This window comes from Macaca thibetana, chromosome 20 (assembly GCF_024542745.1).
Source record: "Macaca thibetana thibetana isolate TM-01 chromosome 20, ASM2454274v1, whole genome shotgun sequence".
Classification (NCBI taxonomy): domain Eukaryota; kingdom Metazoa; phylum Chordata; class Mammalia; order Primates; family Cercopithecidae; genus Macaca; species Macaca thibetana.
The window spans coordinates 55,759,841-55,777,591 of NC_065597.1; the positions used below are offsets into that span (position 1 = coordinate 55,759,841).

At 41.2% G+C, this 17,751-nt stretch overlaps 1 protein-coding gene across 1 annotated transcript in view; it reads right to left on the reverse strand.

Annotated features, from left to right (window-relative positions):
* ANKS4B (ankyrin repeat and sterile alpha motif domain containing 4B) overlaps positions 1-16,680 on the reverse strand; it is a 28,300-nt gene extending 11,620 nt beyond the window's left edge. The window contains exon 1 of the mRNA XM_050773189.1: positions 16,423-16,680. Coding sequence (XP_050629146.1) covers positions 16,423-16,586 — 164 coding nt within the window. The 5' untranslated portion in view covers positions 16,587-16,680. The remainder of the gene's footprint in view (positions 1-16,422) is intronic.
* Between the last annotated feature and the right edge of the window lie 1,071 nt (positions 16,681-17,751).

A 17,751-nucleotide genomic window follows, 5' to 3' on the forward strand; every position in this document is an offset into this window, starting at 1 on the left:
CCCAGTTGAACAAAACTGTTTAGAGATATTGGACTCAGTTTATTCTAGCAGGCCCAACCTCTGAGACCATCCTTAAACATCAGTAGACAGCAGTACATGGATGGGAGCAGCTTCACCACCCCTTGCAAAGTGACTCTGAAGATGACAAGCCCTGCTCCAGTCACACCCGGAAGCTGACTGGTCCATGTATGGTAGAAGCATAAGGAAGTTCATCGCGGGACTCATTTTCCTTAAATCCTGGATTTGTACAGTAAGGTCTTCAGCTGACCTTCCTCAGACTGAGGGCTGTTCCCAGTGTATACATCAAGTCACTGAGGTAGGACAAAAGGTTGCTATGGTCCTATTATTTTACGGTTATTGTAAGTGTACTGGAACTCTAAAAAGAACTTGTTTGTATGTTATTCTATACAAGGTATGTAACCCAAGAAATGACCACCTAGTGTGTGTTATGACCCATCTGAGCCTCCCATGACCACAGTTTTTAAAATAAGATTAGGGACTGAAGACTGGTAGGGGCTCATAAATGATATGAGTAAAGTGTTAGCCAAAAAAAAAAAAAAAAAAAAAAGTGCCCAAACGAGTCAACTTAAAATTTGATGCCTATTCTGTCGTTAATAACAATAAGTTAAAAATAGGATGTGGTTCTCTTAATTAGGAAACAGGCCACATGGCAGAAAATAAGTACATTTATCATGAATTAGGACTGTGTAAAAATAAATGTAGATACTGGTTTTATGTCATTTAGGCTACTTAGATTTAAAAAATGAAAAAATCCTCTCCACCTTCAGCAAGGGAAAAGTGGCCCTTCCTGTACCAGTGGTCAGTGTAACCCCTTAGAACTAGTAATAACCAACCCCCTTAATCCTCGCTAGAAAAAAGGAGAACGTGTAACCCTAAAAATTGATGGGGCTGGACTGGATCTTCAAGTAAATATCGTGGTTTGAGAAAAAGTTTATAAACGCTCTCCTGAGCCTGTATTTCAAACCTTCTGTGATAAACTAAATGTGCCAGTACCAGAAATTCCAGGAAAAACAAGATATTTGTTTTTGCAATTAGCTGAGCATGTAGCCCAGTCTCTCAATGTCACTTCATGTTATGTATGTGGAGGAACTGTAATAGGAGATCAATGGCCATAGGAAGCCCGAGAATTGGTACCTACAGACACAGTTCCTGATGAATTTCTGGCCCAAAAGAATCACCCTGATCACTTCTAGGTCCTAAAAGCCTCAATCATTAGACAATACTGTATAGCAAGAGTGGAGAAGGACTTCACCTTTCCTGTAGGAAGACTATATGGTGGAGTTCAAACCACACAGAGAAAAATCTATTCAGTAAATTTCCAAAGTTGCAGACCATTTAGGCCCACCCAGAATCCCATTGGGACTGGACGGTCCCCACTGGGCTATACTGTGGACATAGAACCTATGCTAAGCTGCCTGTCCAGCAGACAAGTAGTTGTGTTATTGGCACTATTAAACCATCTTTCTTCCTACTGCCCATAAAAACAGGCAAATTCCTGGGCTTCCCTGACTATGCTTCCCGCGAAAAGCAAAGCATAGCCATAGATAATTAAAAAGATGATAAATGGCCTCCTGAAAAAAGTATACAATACTATGGGCCTGCCACTTGGGCACAAGACGGCTCGTGGGGATACCGGACCCCCATTTACATGCTCAACTGAATCATATGGTTGCAAGCTGTCTTGGAGATCATCATTAATAAAACTGGTAAAACCTTGACTGTTCTGGCCCGGCAAGAAACTCAGATGAGAAATGCTATCAAAATAGAATGACTCTCGACTCCTTGCTAGCAGCTGAAAGAGAAGTCTGTAGAAAATTTAACCTTACCAATTGCTGCCTGCACATAGATGATCGGAGCAAGTAGTCGAAGACATAAAGACATGACGAAACTGGCACATGTGCCTGTACAAGTGTGGCACGGATTTGACCCTGAGGCCATGTTTGAAAATGGTTCCCAACACTATGAGGATTTAAAACTCTTATAATAAAAATTATAGTAGTAATAGGAACCTGCTTACTGATCCCTTATTTACTACTTGTACTCATTCAAATAGTAAAAGGTTTCATCGCTACTCTAGTTCACCAGAATGCTTCAGCACAAGTGTACTACCTAAATCACTATCGATCTGTCATGCAAAAAGACATAGGTAGTGAAAATGAAGGTCAGCGCTCCCTCTAATAAAATGAGTGAGAGTCTCAAAGAGGTGGGAGAATAAGGGAGGATACCACCCCTCATATTGTCTTATGCCCAATTTCTGCCTCCAAAGAAAGAAGTAAAAACTGAAAGCAGAAATGAAATCCACAAGCAGACAGCCCAGTGCCGCACCCTGGGCCTGGTAGTTAAAGATTGACCCCTGACCTAACCGGTTATGTTATCGATAGATTCCAGATGTTGTATGGAAGAGCACTGTAAAAATCCCTGTCCCGTTCTGTTTCGTTCTGATTACCAGTACATACAGCCGCCAGTCACGTATCCCCTGCTTGCTCAATCGATCACGACCCTCTCACACACACCCTCTTAGAGTTGTGAGCCCTTAAAAGGGACAGGAATTGCTCACTCGGGGAGCTTGGCTCTTGAAACAGGAGTCCTGCTGATGCTCCCGGCCAAATAAGCCTCTTCCTTCTTTAACTCGGTGTCTGAGGAGTTTTATCTGCAGCTTGTTCTGCTACAGGTTAATGTGATCCAACCAGAGTCCAATAATTTGATAAATCAGATTTGTAGTTGCTCCATGGGAATTCCTGGCTCTTTGGTGTGTGTTAGTTACAAAGAAGCACTTTCACCTTCTGTGCCTTCAACCATCACAATCTCCCTCTTAAGAGAACGCAGGCAAGAATCATTATCGCAGGAATAAAATAAAACTCAAAGAGCTTAATTGATTTGCCCAAGGGTAACAGGCGGCATGCTTTGGATCAGGCTGGTCTCCAAGTCAGATTGTTTCCAACACAATGCATCCTAGATTAACACAACTGGGCTTTTCCAGCTGCATGGCCTCAAGCTTAATTTTTCTAGGACTTGGTTTCCTCATGTAAAAAGTAAAATAAAGGTTCATCTTCAAAAACTTTCCTCCCCATCTAATTAAAAATAAATAATAACTTCTCTTAAAAAACAAAATGTATTCAAAAACCTGCACTAACATTCTTAAATATCGACTAGCCATGATAAAAAAATCAATATACTTTATACTCTTAACTCCCACAATTTAGCCTATTTACCCTAACATATTTATACTAGTCCAAACAAACATTAAGTCATAACCTGTTCCTCTTCCTTAATTTAAAAGTGTTTTTACCTTTCTCAACATTCCACAAGTTACCCACTCCTTCCTTTGTTCTCCTCTACCTTTGCCTCTTTTAAAAAGTTCTAAGTTACTAACCTATCAAGACAAATACAAAATGTAAAGTCCCATTCCAGCCAATAAAAACCAAACACAACAATAAAGTAAACATGTGAAGTTATGAATAACCCTGTCTCCTTTGTTCACTATACTCTTATAACAAAACTACTAACAAATAAACCCTTTCTACAAAAAATAAAAATAGCCTTACTAAAAGAATTAAATTTATGCTCAAATACTATTTCTTTACAACACCAAAAAGCAAACATTCCTAACACTCATCTGTAAATTGAAGATAATACTGTTACCTATTCATAGAGTTATGTGAATGAAATAAGTTAATCTACATAAAGCAACAGAAAACTGCTTGGCACATAGTAAATATTGAATAAACATTACTTATTATCCTTCCCCTTGCCCCCAAACTCATAATCCTTAATTACATGTATTTATTTTTCCTTGTATTCAACTAGTAAATTCCCGCAGCACAATAACTCTTGTGGGTTTTTAAAAATCACTTATAGGCCAGGTGAGGTGGCTCACACCTGTAATCCCAGCACTTTGGGAGGCCAAGGCTGGTGGATCACTTGATGCCAGGAGTTCGAGACCAGCCTATTCAACATGGTGAAACCCCATCTCTACTAAAAATACAAAACTTAGCCAGGCATGGTGGTGCACACCTGTAGTCCCAGCTACTCGGGACACTGAGGCAGAAGAACCTGAGAGGTGGAGCTTGCAGTGAGCTGAGATTGCACCACTGTACTCCAGCCTGGGTGACAAAGCGAGACTCCATCTCAAAAAAAATAAAAATAAAAATCAATCAATCAATCACTTATAGTTTTAATTTGACAAATATTTATGTCTTGTCTCCTTAATTGGATAATGTGCCCCAAAGGGCAAAACCTGTTTCTCTTTCTCCTTTGGATCACCCACATGTCCCAGCGGAAGTCTCAAACTCAACCCAAAGAGGCCAAGCAAGTCATGGAAGTGACTGAATGGGGCCAAGTTTGTTCTTTCAACGAAGTCACAGTTAAAAGCATACTCCACCTAGAAAGGACAACAACAGCTCAGCTCCCTTGAATAAAAGCAGAAACAACATTGCCAGAGCTCCCGTTTTTCAAATGAAGCCACAAATCCAGAATTTCATGAGAAATTCTGTGATTTTTAAGTGTTGGCTCCAATTTAAAAGAAAAATATAGTAAAGTCCAAATAAAACACATTTGTGGACCAGCTCCAGCCCATAAGCTGGCAACTGGTAACCTCCTTCTGAGCAGAGAGAACAGTGTGAGCAGAGGCACAGATGGCTGATATTACAAGGCATATTTGGAGAACCAGGAGTATAGATCAGCGTGACCAGAGTGCGTGGAGTTGGGGGTAAGGGAGAAGAGTGGAAAAGGAAAGAAAATGAAATCAAATCTAAGGAAAGCAAATATTAAGTAACACAGTTTTGCTGGGAAGCCAGTTTCCAGAAGGCTCTGGTCAGTCAGCCTGATTTAATTGTTTGGGATGAAAGGAGATCCTTCAACCTTGGCACAGACCTGCATCTTAAGGGACCGCTGTGCCTCCCCGCTAAACACGTGGTTTCGCTTTTTATTTTAAATAAACACTAGATGCAAAAGACTCCTGAAGTATCCTAGACATCAAAGAGGGATTGTAAAACACCCAAGACGTTACTATAAACAGAAACAGAAACATACTGATTAAATTTGCCTGAAGTTATCCTTGGATTGGATAAGTTGAAAACAAAATTATTGGGAGGAGTGAGCTGCAGGAGAGATGCAGAAGGGCACTAAGATGTCTGGGCTAAATGTATATGCTTAAGACCATAGAGTGGTGGAATTTTCCCATTTCACTGAATCTTTATTTTGCTTTAAGTTCTAGGATACATGTGCAGAACGTGCAGGTCTGTTACATAGGTATACATGTGCCATGGTGGTTTGCTGCACCCATCAACCCATCATCTAGGTTTTCAGCCCTTCATGCCTTAGGTATTTATCCTAATGCTCTCCCTCCCCTTGCCCCCCACCCCCCAACAGGCCCCAGTGTGTGATGTTCCCCTCCCTGTGTCCATGTGTTCTCATTGTTTAACTCCCATTTATGAGTTGGAACATGCGGTCTTTGGTTTTCCGTTCCTGTGTTAGTTTGCTGAGAATGATGGCTTCCGGTTTCATCTAAGTCCCTGCAAAGGACATGATCTCATTGTCTTTCTTTTTTTTTTCTTACGGCTGCACCCATTTCACTGAATCTTAAGAATGATGCTTTCAAGACAGAAGGAAGAACAGTAAACCTGAGATGACCCCAAAGGTGGGTCTTCTTTTGAGAAAATTTCAAATGTAAAATTCCAGATTTACAGATGAAACTGTCAGTAAGACAACTCATGGGTTTTCCTAGTGGCTTTAAGCTATTAAAACTCGCAAAACTTCAGCCGGGCGCGGTGGCTCATGCCTGTAAACCTAGCACTTTGGGAGGCCGAGGTGGGCAGATCACGAGGTCAGGAGATCGAGACCATCCTCGCTAACACGGTGAAACTCCATCTCTACTGAAAATACAAAAAAATTAGCCAGGACTGGTGGCGTGTGCCTGTAGTCCCAGCTACTCGACAGGCTGAGGCAGGAGAATGGTGTGAACCTGGGAAGCAGAGCTTGCAGTGAGCCGAGATCACGCCACTGCACTCCAGCCTGGGCGACAGGGCGAGACTGTCTCAAAAACAAAACAACAACAACAAAAAACTTGCAAAACTTCTATTTACAGACACATTTCTGAATTAATGTACAATTTAAATGAAAATATTTTCTACAGACAAGTTGCATGGAGTCCTTTTAAATTCCTTACTTGTCATTGTTCACATTTCTTGATAGAACCATTGCATATAACTGCCCGGGTGGCAAACTGGTCTCTCTCGTTTGATCATCTGAGTTCAACATTGATGCTCTATGGTTTTCTTGGGCTAAGCTCAATCTAGTGTGATTTTTTTCTATTCGCCTTTTCCCCAAAAGAGAAACTTACTGAAGAGATTTAAAATAACCCATTTATCCCTTGATTTTTGGTAGATCAGTGCATTTGGGCAATAATTTTTAAAGCTGGCTTAGCACTATTGTCACTAAGTAGGCAATTTGCTTAAATTACTCTGAGCATCTGTTCCATTCCAATTTCTCCTCCTGAAGTTGTTTTTTTGTGAAGTTCTCAGAAAACAACTATTCTTTCAAAAATGTTTTTCTGCATAAGAAGAAATATTTGGACTCACTAATAATCAAAGAAATGCAAATTGAAACAATACTCTGCCCTTTGCCAATCAGATAGGCAACGATTAAAAAGAATAGGAATACTTGCTTTTGGCAGGAGTATGGGGAAAGAAATACTGCTGGAAGAAGCAGAAAGTGGTTCAAATTTCCTGGCACAGTATACACAAAACGTCTTTAAAATGAGGCGCTCTTTTGAATCTACAATTCTACCTTTAGGAATTTGTCCTAAGGAAATAGAAGACCTTTGTGTAAAGATGAATGAGCAAGAATGTTCCTCCCAACCTTACTTATAACAGGAAAAAGACTGGATTCAAATTAAGCATCATGAATAGTCAACTGATTAAATATATTATGGCATCAACCTGTGTCCATCAGTGGAAGAATGGATAAAGAAAACACGGGCGCTCCACACAATGGAATACTATCCAGTCTTAAGAAACAAAGAAATCCTGTCATTTTCAACAACATGGATGAGCCTGGAGGGCAGTGTGTTAAGTGAAATAAGACAGGCACAGAAAAATGAATACCACATGATCTCACTTATATGTGGAATCTAAAAAAGTCTCCTAGAGGCCGGGTGCGGTGGCTTATGCCTGTAATCCCAGCACTTTGGAAGGCTGAGGTGGGCAGATCACGAGGTCAAAAGATTGAGACTATCCTGGCCAACATGGTGAAACCCTGTCTCTACAAAAAACATAAAAATTAGCTGGACGTGGTGGCGGGCGCCTGTAGTCCCAGCTACTTGGGAGGGCTGAGGCAGGAGAATTGCTTGAATACAGGAGGTGGAGGTTGCAGTGAGCTGAGATCACGCCACTGCACTCCAGCCTGGTGACAGAGTGAGTCTCTGTCTAAAAAAAAAAGTCTCCTAGAAGCAGAAAGTAGAACGGTGATAACTAGGGAGAGGCAGACTGGGGAGATATTGGTCAAAGGATACAAATTTCAGTGAGACAGGAGGAATAAGTAAAAGACATCTATTGTAACACATGATGACTATAGTTTTTTAATTAGTTAATCTATTTATTTTTTATAGAGATGGGGTCTTGCTATGTTGCCCAGGCTAGTCTCGAACTCCTGGCCTCAAGCAATCCTCCTGCCTCAACCTCCCAAAGTGCTGGGATTACAGGCATGAGTCATCATGATAAGCCATTCAGCTCAGTGGCTATAGTTAATAAGAATACACTGTATATTTGAAAATTGCCTACCAAGTAGATTTTAATGTTCTCATCACAAAAAGTATAGAAGGTAACACATATATTAATTAGCTAGATATAATTCCATAATGTATACATATTTTTAAAAATCATGTTGTACACCATAAATATATATAATTTTTGTTAACTAATAAAAATAATGAAACTGGCCAGGCACAGTAGCTCACACCTGTAATCCTAGCACTTTGGGAGGCCAAAGTGGGTTGATCACTCGAGGTCAGGAGTTTGAGATCAGCCTGGCCAACATGGTGAAACCTCGTCTCTACTAAAACTACAAAAATTAGCTGGGGGTGGTGGCGTGCGCCTGTAATACCAGCTACTCTGGAGACAGGCAGGAGAACTGCTTGAACCTGCGAGGCTGAGGGTGCAGTGAACTGAGATCACACCACTGTGCTCCAGCCTGGATGACAGAGTGAGAATCCATCTCAAAAACAAACTAACAAAAACCATAAAACAGAATACCATGAAGTCATTAAAATAGTGGCATACATTATCCTATCCCTAGCAAATTAACACAGGAACAGAAAACCCAATACCGCATATTCTTACTTATGAGTGAGAGCTAAACATTGGGTACTCACAGACATAAAGATGGCAACAACAGACATGGGGGACTATGAGAGGAGGGCAACAGTTGAAAAACTATTTGGTACCATGCTCACTATCTGGGTGATGAGATCGATCATACCCCAAACACCAGCATCCTGCAGTGTACCCACATAGCAAACCTGCACATGTACCCTCTAAATCTAAAAGTTGTAATTGGCCTGGCACGGTGGCTCACACCTGTAATCTCAACACTTTGGGAGGCCGAGGCAGGTGGATCGCCTGAAGTCAGGAGTTTGAGACCAGCCTAGCCAACATAGAGTGAAACCCTGTCTCTACTAAAAAATACAAAAATTAGCTGGGCATGGTGGCACACACCTGTAGTTTCAGCTACTTGGGAAGCTGAGGCAGGAGAATCACTCAAACCTGGGAGGTGGAGGCTGCAGTAAGCCAAGATTGTGCCACTGCACTCCAGCCTGGGCGACAGAACAAGACTCTGTCTCTCAAAAAAAAAAAGTTGAAATTATTTTAAAAAATAAAAATAGTGGCATGGATCTCAACTTTTAAGTGCAAATGGTCCGTGATATATTGTTAAATAATTAGAAGGTTTCAGTATAGTTTATATGATTGTCTTTTTAAGGGAGAGAATGTACATGTGTTTGCATGTACTCAGAGGAAAAAGTCTGAAAGGATATATATCCATATATATCCAAATGTTGATGACTGTGGGAACTGGTGTAATTTTTACTTTATCAATTCTATTCAATATGATGTGAAATGTTACAATAAGTATGTATTTCTTTAAGAATCAGACCAGCCTGGTCGGCATGGTGAAACCTTGTCTCTACTAAAAATACAAAAATTAGACGGGTGTGGTGGTGGGCACCTGTAGTCTCAGTTATTCCAGAGGCTGAGGCAGGAGAATCACTTGAACCCAGGTGGCGGAGGTTGCCCTGAGCCAAGATCCCACCATTGCACTCCAGGATGGGCGACAAAAGCGATACTCCATCTCAAAAAAAAAAAAAAAAAAAAAAAAAAAAGGAATTCGCAAGGGGGAAAAGTCTAGTTTCCATTTTAAAAAGTAAAAATAAAACCAGCCGGGCGCGGTGGCTCATGCCTGTAATCCCAGCACTCTGGGAGGCTGACGCGGGTGGATCACAAGGTCAGGAGATCAAGACCATCCTGGCTAACATGGTGAAACCCTGTCTCTACTAAAAACAAAAAAATTATCCTGGCATGGTGGTGGGCGCCTGTAGTCCCAGCTACTCGGGAGGCTGAGGCAAGAGAATGGAGTGAACCTGGGAGGTGGAGCTTGCAGTGAGCCGAGATCACGCCACTGCACTCCAGCCTGGGCGGCAAAGCAAGACTCCGTCCCAAAAATAATAATAATAATAATAATAATAAATAAAACCAAGAAATTTCATACACTTTAAAGGTAAAATGATTTTTTTTTTTTTTTGTAATTGGGCCACTATGCTTCCTAGTGCAGGAAAATACATGTTAATGATGGCTTTCCATCTTTAAATTATAAAAAGAAAGAAAGGAAAATAGTTTTCTAACAAAGCCAGAGTTTTTATATAAATGGTTGCTATAGGATTCATTGTTTATCAGGTAATGACAGATAAACTCTTAAATCATCAGACTGGAATGGACTTCAATAGCTGATTAGCTTCTAAATTCAATTTTTAATTTTCTTTTTTTTAAATTTTAGGTTCAGAAGTACATGTGCAGGTTTGTTATATCGGTAAACTCTTGTCACGAGTGTTTGTTGTAGATTATTTTGTCACTGAGGCACTAAGCCAACGTGTTCTCATCATTTAGCTCCCAATTATCAGTGAGAATATGTGGTATTTGGTTTTCTGTTCCTGCGTTAGCTTGCTAAGAATAATGGCCTCCATCTCCATCCATGTTCCATCCATGTTCCCACGAAAGATGTGATCTCATTCTTTTTCGACTGCATGCTATTCCATGTTGTATATGTACCACATTTTCTTTATCCAATCTGTCATTGATGGACATTTAGACTGATTCCATGTCTTTGCAATTGTGATAGTGCTGCAATGAACACTCACGTGCACGTTTGTCAGTTTGTTTGTTTTTTGAGATGGAGTCTTGCTGTTCCCAAGGCTGGAGTGCAGTGGCGCGATCTTGGCTCACTGCAACCTCCTCCTTGTGTGTTCAAGCAATTTTTGTGTCTCAGCCTCCTGAGGCGCTGGAATTACAGGCATGCGCCACCACACCCAGTTAATTTTTTGTATTTTTATTTTAGTAGAGATGAGGTTTCATCATGTTGATCAGGCTGGTCTCCTAACCTCAAATGACCCTCCCTCCTTGGCCTCCCAAAGTGCTGGGATTACAGGCGTGATCAAGGCATGTGTCTTTATAGTGGAAGGATTTATATTCCTTTGGGTATATACCCAGTAATGAGATTGCTGGCTCGAATGGTAGTTCTGCTTTTAGCTCTTGGAGGAATTGTCACACTGCTTTCCACAATGGTTGAACTAATTTACACTCCCACCAACAGTGTATGAGTGTTCACTTTTCTCCTCAACCTGACCAGCATCTGTTATTTTTTGATGTTGTAATAGCCATTCTGACTGATGTGAGATGGTAATTTTCTTCCCTTTTCAACTTCCTTAAATCTAATTGGAAATTTGGCCTCACACTGGTTCCCAGGATTAGCTATGGTCAAAAAGGGACCTCACAAGACTTCTTTTTCTTTTTTTTAGCCTACGTCAGGTCTACTTAACAGAGCAGATCTGAGATGCTTTTGAGGGCAAGAAAACAAATCTGAGATCTACTAGATCCAAGACAGGAGTTGAGAAGGAAGGACTAGGAAAAGCAAGGTTAGAAGAATATTTGCACCCATAGCCAGTGTTTAATAAATATTAACATAAGCAAATGGGGGGCTGGATATTGATATTACATTGAAAGAAATGATGTTACCATGTCAATTTAGTGGAGAAAGAGAGAGACTGTAACAACTAATTGTGTTGGAACAAATGAGTAGCCACTTGGAGAATGCAGAGTTAGATCATAATTCAGATCTTAAATTCTATAAAGTATTTAAAATAACAAATGAAACTAAAAATGGCACTAAAGGATCAGTCAATATTGAGTCATGACCTCAAAGTTAGAATCACAAAGACTGATAGACTTATATATAAATATATATATTTGTTTACATTTATATTTAAAAATCTGTTGTCAAAAATGTAAACTGTGTATTGTAAAGTAGTTGTAACCTATATGACAAGAGTTGATATTGTTAACTTTCAAAAGCATTTTTATCAAACAAGGAGAAATGTTGAAAACCCCAATATAAAATTGGAATAAGGTCATAAATACACAGTTCACAAAAGTGGCATTCCAATGGCCAATTCTTTTTAAGCATAAAAAGAATTTTCAACCTCGTCAGTAACCAAAGAAAAGAACATTAAAGCCACACTGATATATCATTTTCTCTTTGTTTTGTTTTTTGAGACAGAGTCTCACTCTGTTGCCCAGACTGGAGTGCAGTGGCCTGATCTCAGCTCACTGCAACCTCCGCCACCTGGGTTCAAGGGATTCAGGAGCAATTTGTGCCTCAGCCTCCTGAGTAGCTGGGATTATAGGCGTGCACCACCACACCACGCTAATTTTGTCTTTTTAGTAGAGATAGGGTTTCGCCATGTTGGCCAGGCTGGCCTCGAACTCCTGGCCTCAAGTGATCCGCCCGCCTTGGCCTCCCAAAGTGCTGGGATTACAGGAGTGAGCCACCACACCTAGCCTGATACATCATTTTGGATCTATCATGTTGGCCAAAATGGATACTCACTTTCTGAAGGACAACATGTCCATTTATACACACACACAGTCTTTAAATTGCACATATGCTGCTATGGTTTGAATGTTTGTGTCCCCTCCAGAATTCATGCTGAAACTTAATCGTCAACGTAACAGCGTTAAGCAGTGTGGCCTTTAGGAGATGATTGAGTCATGAGGACTCTGCCCTCATGAATGGGGTCAGGCACCCTTATAAAAGGGCTTGACACAGGGAATTTGCCTCTTTTTTTGCCCCTTCCTTCCCTTCCTCCATGTGAGGACACAGCCAGAGGGTGCGACAACAAGGTACCATCTTGGAAGTGGAGACAGGGCTCTCACCAGGCACCAGTCCTCCTGGTGCTTTGATCTTGGATGTCCCTGCTGCCAGAATGGTAAGAAATAAATTTCTGGTTTTTATAAATTTCCTAATCTAAGGTATTTTGTTATAGCAGTACAAATGGACAAACACAAATGCAAATTGATTCAGAAATTTCACTTTGGAGAATTTATTCTCAAGAAAATATGGCCGGGCCCGGTAGCTGACGCCTGTAATCCTAGCACTTTGGGAGGCCGAGGCAGGCAGATCACCTGAGGTCAGGAGTTCAAGACTAGCCTGGCCAACATGGTGAAACCCTGTCCCTACTAAAAATACAAAATTAGCCAGGCGTGGTGGTGCATGCCTGTAGTCCCAGCTACTTGGGAGGCTGAGGCAGGAAAATTGCTCGAACCCGAGAGGTGGAGGTTGCAATGAGCCAGGATCATGCTACTGCACTCCAGCCTTAGCGACAGAGAGACTCCATCTCCAAAAAAAAAAAAAAAAAAAAAAAACACAAAAAAGACAATGTCAGCAAAGATTTATGTACAAGGATAGTCATCACAGCACTTTTCAAACTAGGGAAAACAAACTGTGTGTCCAGGAGAGGGGTTGGCTAAGAAATGTATTTGCTGATTAGAGTCCTACAAAGTCCCTGAAATTTATAGAAGAATATTAAAATGTATTTATACACACTATATTATATATAGAGAGAACTATATACATCTTAGTAGCATGGCATTATAGGACATTTTGTCTTCATGTTTTGTGTGCATATGTAAGGTTTAATTTTCTGGGTTCAGCTCATGTTACTTTTGTAATTAAAGACTAGCAGAACCAAGCTGAGTGCTGTGGTTCACATCTGTAATCTCAACACTTTGGGAGGCTGAGGCAGGAGGATTATTTGAGCTCAGGAGTTCGAGACCACCCTGGGCAACAAAGCAAGACCCTGTCTCTATTAAAAATAAAAAATAAATAAAGACCAGCAGAACAGTTATTGTAAGAGAATATTTCAAGCTTTCACAGGTGAGAGAGAGAGAATACCTAAGCATTACTATTCAAAATGGTCCTCAAATGGAACAAGAGCTCTCTCCTGACTGAGAAGAACCCCACACCCTCTTCTAGGAGGACAAACTCAGTGGTTGACACAGTTTGGATCTGTGAGATTTCATGGGGAACAAATCTCAAATCAAACTGTAATCCACAATGTTGGAGGTAGGGACTGGTGGGAGGCGACTGGATCATGAATGGTTTAGCACCATCCCCCTTAGTACTGTCCTCATGATAGCGAGTTCTCATTAGATCTGGTTTCTAGGACCTCTCCCCTTGCTCTCTTGCTCTTGCTTCTGCCATGTGAGATGTCTTTTCCTTCTGCCATGATTGGAAGCTTCCTGAAGGCTCCCCAAAAGCAGAAGCTCCTATGCTTCCTGTGCAGCCCGCAGAACTATGAGCCAGTGAAACCTCTTTTCTTTATAAATTACGCAGGCCCAGGCATTTCCTTATCGCAATGCAAGAATAGGCTAACACATTGATTTTAAAGTAACTGACATCTTGCAGTTTGTGGAAGGAGGTAGCCTTTCTGTAGATGGAGAAAGCTGGGGAACCCTAGGCTGCATAGAAGAGATGAGATGACTGGAGAAGGCTGGCTGATGGGGATCGATGTGTCTGAGAAAAGAAAGTTTTAATCAGACAAGAGAGATGGGGAAGATCTGCTTCACTCACTTCCTCATTCAATCTTCAACTCGAGAACTCTCCCAATCCTGGGTTCTTCTGACTCTTCCTAAATGTCCCCTACTTTAATAAAGGGTGTCAACATCCAAAACCTGGGACCTTAACCCTCCTTTTTCTTTATCTGCCCACGTCCAGTCAATCATTATTGATTCTACATCCAAACTGCCACTCAAATCCAACTATATCTTCCCATTCCCAATGTCACTACCCTAGTCCAACTCATCTCAACCATTAAAACATCCCCAAACATTCTCTCCGACTGTTATCCATCTACCGCAGTGAGTTTTGTAAACATAAATCTACTCTGGAAGCTTCCCTGCATAAACCTAAGACATGGCTTCCTGGGCCCTTAGGATAAAGTCCTTACCAGAGTTGACAAGGCTGTTTGTGATCTGGTCTTATCTCTCACACTTGCCCTGACCCCACTCCTACTTGAGCCATGTCCAGCCATACTCAGCTTCTCTAGTTCTCAGGACACAGTTTTCCATCTTAGGGAAAACACTCTTTCACCTGGCCAACTTGTTCTCATTTTCCTAATCCCAGCTTAAATGCTTTCCCCTTAGGGAAGCCTTCCCTCACCCCTGAGATTGAGGTAAATGCCTGTTTAGTACCCTCTGTTTCCTCTTTTGTAACAAATATCATAGATGAACCAAGCACAGTGGCTCACATCTATAATCCCAGCACTTTGGGAGCCCGAGGCTGTCAGATCACTTGAGCTCATAAGTTGAAGACCATCCTGCGCAACATGGCAAAACCCCATCACTACAAAAAATACAAAAATTGCAGGGCATGGTGGCGCACACCTCTAGTCCCAGCTACTTGGGAGGCTCAGGTGGGAGGATCACTTAAGCCTGGGGCTCAAGGCTGCAGTCAGCTATGATCTCGACACTGTACTCCAGCCTGGGTGACAGAGTGAGACCCTGTCTCAAAGCAAACACACGCACACACACACACACACACACACACACACACATCATAGATGCCTTGTCTTCCTCTCTCAAATCTGATCACTACGACAGGGATTGTGGCCGTCTTGTTGATCACAGTGTGCCCAGTGGCTAGCAAAATATCTCTTAAGAGATAAGTAGCTGGCACATAACAGATACTGAATAAATGGGTATATTGAATTGGATTCACCTGGCTCCTTTATTTACCTTGCCCTTTTCTCTTTCTTTACCCTCTTGCATTATGGTTGCCAACACAACCTAGCCCTCTGATAACAGGCAGAACAAGCAGAGGAGTTAGCTGACTTCTCCATTAAAATCTGGGCAAAGAGATGGGGTGTGTGTGTGTGTGTGTGTGTGTGTGTGTGTGTGTGTGTCTATCCACTAGCCAAACAAGTGATAGAGCTAAGACAGGCTAAAGATTCCTTGTAGAGCCAGCAACTCCACTCAAAAGAGCAAGACCCTGTGTCAAAAATTAAAAATAAAAAAAATCATGAGCTTGCACTGGGATTGAACGTTAATAAAAGACTGTGGGATTTTGATGGCATAGATAAACAAACAAACAAACAAACAAACAAAAAACTAAAAACTGTCATTTGTTCCAACCAAGGTTGACAACTTAAAACCAAGTAAAATAATGGCCTCTTTTAAAAGAGAAAACTGTTTAAATTTCATGAAAAGCATTTTTAAGGCCGGGCGCGGTGGCTCAAACCTGTAATCCCAGCACTTTGGGAGGCCGAGGCGGGCGGATCACAAGGTCAGGAGATCGAGACCACAGTGAAACCCCGTCTCTACTAAAAATACAAAAAATTAGCCGGGCGCGGTGGCGGGCGCCTGTAGTCCCAGCTACTCAGGAGGCTGAGGCAGGAGAATGGCGGGAACCCAGGAGGCGGAGCTTGCAGTGAGCCGAGATCGCGCCACTGCACTCCAGCCTGGGCAACAGCGTGAGACTCTGTCTCAAAAAAAAAAAAAGAAAAGCATTTTTAAAGGCATAGAATTAAAATATCTTCCCTCTTCCCCATGCAGATAATGCCTTAGAGTTCAGAGTCTCTCCTCTGATTGGGGCTAAGGGATGAGCCACTCCCATATTGCCAGACCTCAGTGAGAAAAGAGATCATCTCTAGGCATAGTTTTCTCTCTTTCTCTAAAAATCCAATCATTTAGACAATCTAGAAAGAGGATAAAGTATTTGTATTGACATCCCTGACTCTTGCTGCTATCTGCAAAAACCTACTGTGAACACTGTTTCCAACGGAAACCATCGGGTTGAACTTACCCTCTACTGCAGATTATCTCTAGGGCTTCCAGGTTCCCATGGTAGGCTGCCAAGAGAGTGGGAGTCATGCCATCTTCATCTGAAAGATTTAGATCTCGCTTGGTAGCCTCTTTTAGAAGTTCCAGGTAACTATCACTAGCAGCTTGGTGGTAACGAGTAGACATTTTTCCTGCTCACCGGAACTTGGCCAGATGTCTCTCCAGGCAGAGAAGGGTGTTGGCGGAGCAACCTTCCTATAGAGCTGGTTAATTAGTGACAAGGAAGAGTGTCACCAGGGGCAAAGCTCATTCCAACTGCTTCCTTCCGTGGAAGGCAACAAGGTTCAAGCCACTGAACTTGGACCTTTTCTCTCTGAAATAGACATGACGTTGACTATTGAAGACTGCTGTATTCATCTTGAGTGTTTTGAGGCACATTTAATTTTTCTATGCCCATTAGTTTCTTGAGTTAATATTGGCCATCTAGGCACAGGATGTAAGAAATTATTTCTTAAAAAAATGCAGAGCTAGTGTAGTTCACTAGCTGTTTTTTCCAAAAAGAACAGCTTTATTGAGGTATAACACCATTAAATTTACCCATTTTATGTATACAATTCAATGATTTTAGAACATTTATAAAGTTGCATGCCCATTATCATAATCCAGTTTCCATCAGCCCTTAAAGATCCCTCGTGCCATGTGCTGTCAATCCCATTTCCACTCCCAATCCCAGGAAACCACCAGTCTTCTTTATGTCTCTATAGATTTGTTTTCTATGGGCATTTCAGATAAATGGAATCCTACAATACATAGTCTTTAGCGTATAGCTTGTTTCAATTCACAACTTTTTTGAGGTTTGTCATGTATAGCGTGTAACAGTAGTGTCTTTCTTCCTTTTCACTGCTGAATAATATTCCACTGTACTAACATACCAAATGTTCTTCATCCATTCAATATTTCATGAATATGATGAATATTTGAGTTGTTTCCATTTTTTAGTAATGATGAATAATGCTGCTATGAACACTGACATACAAGTCTCTGTGTGGACACATATTTTCATGTGTCTTGCATATACATCTAGGAGCAAAATTGCTGGGTTGCATGGCAATTTACATTTAAATTTCAGAAGTTGCCAGACTGTTTTCCAAAGTTGCTGTACTACTTCACATTTCCACCAATAACATATGAGGGTTTCAATTTCTCTACATCCTTACCAGCCTTATTATTGCCTATCTTTTTGTTTATGGCCATCCTAGTGGATGTGAAATGGTCTTATTATGGCTTTAATTTTAAATTCCCTAATGACTAAGATATTGAGCATCTTTTCATGTGCCTATTAGCCATTCTT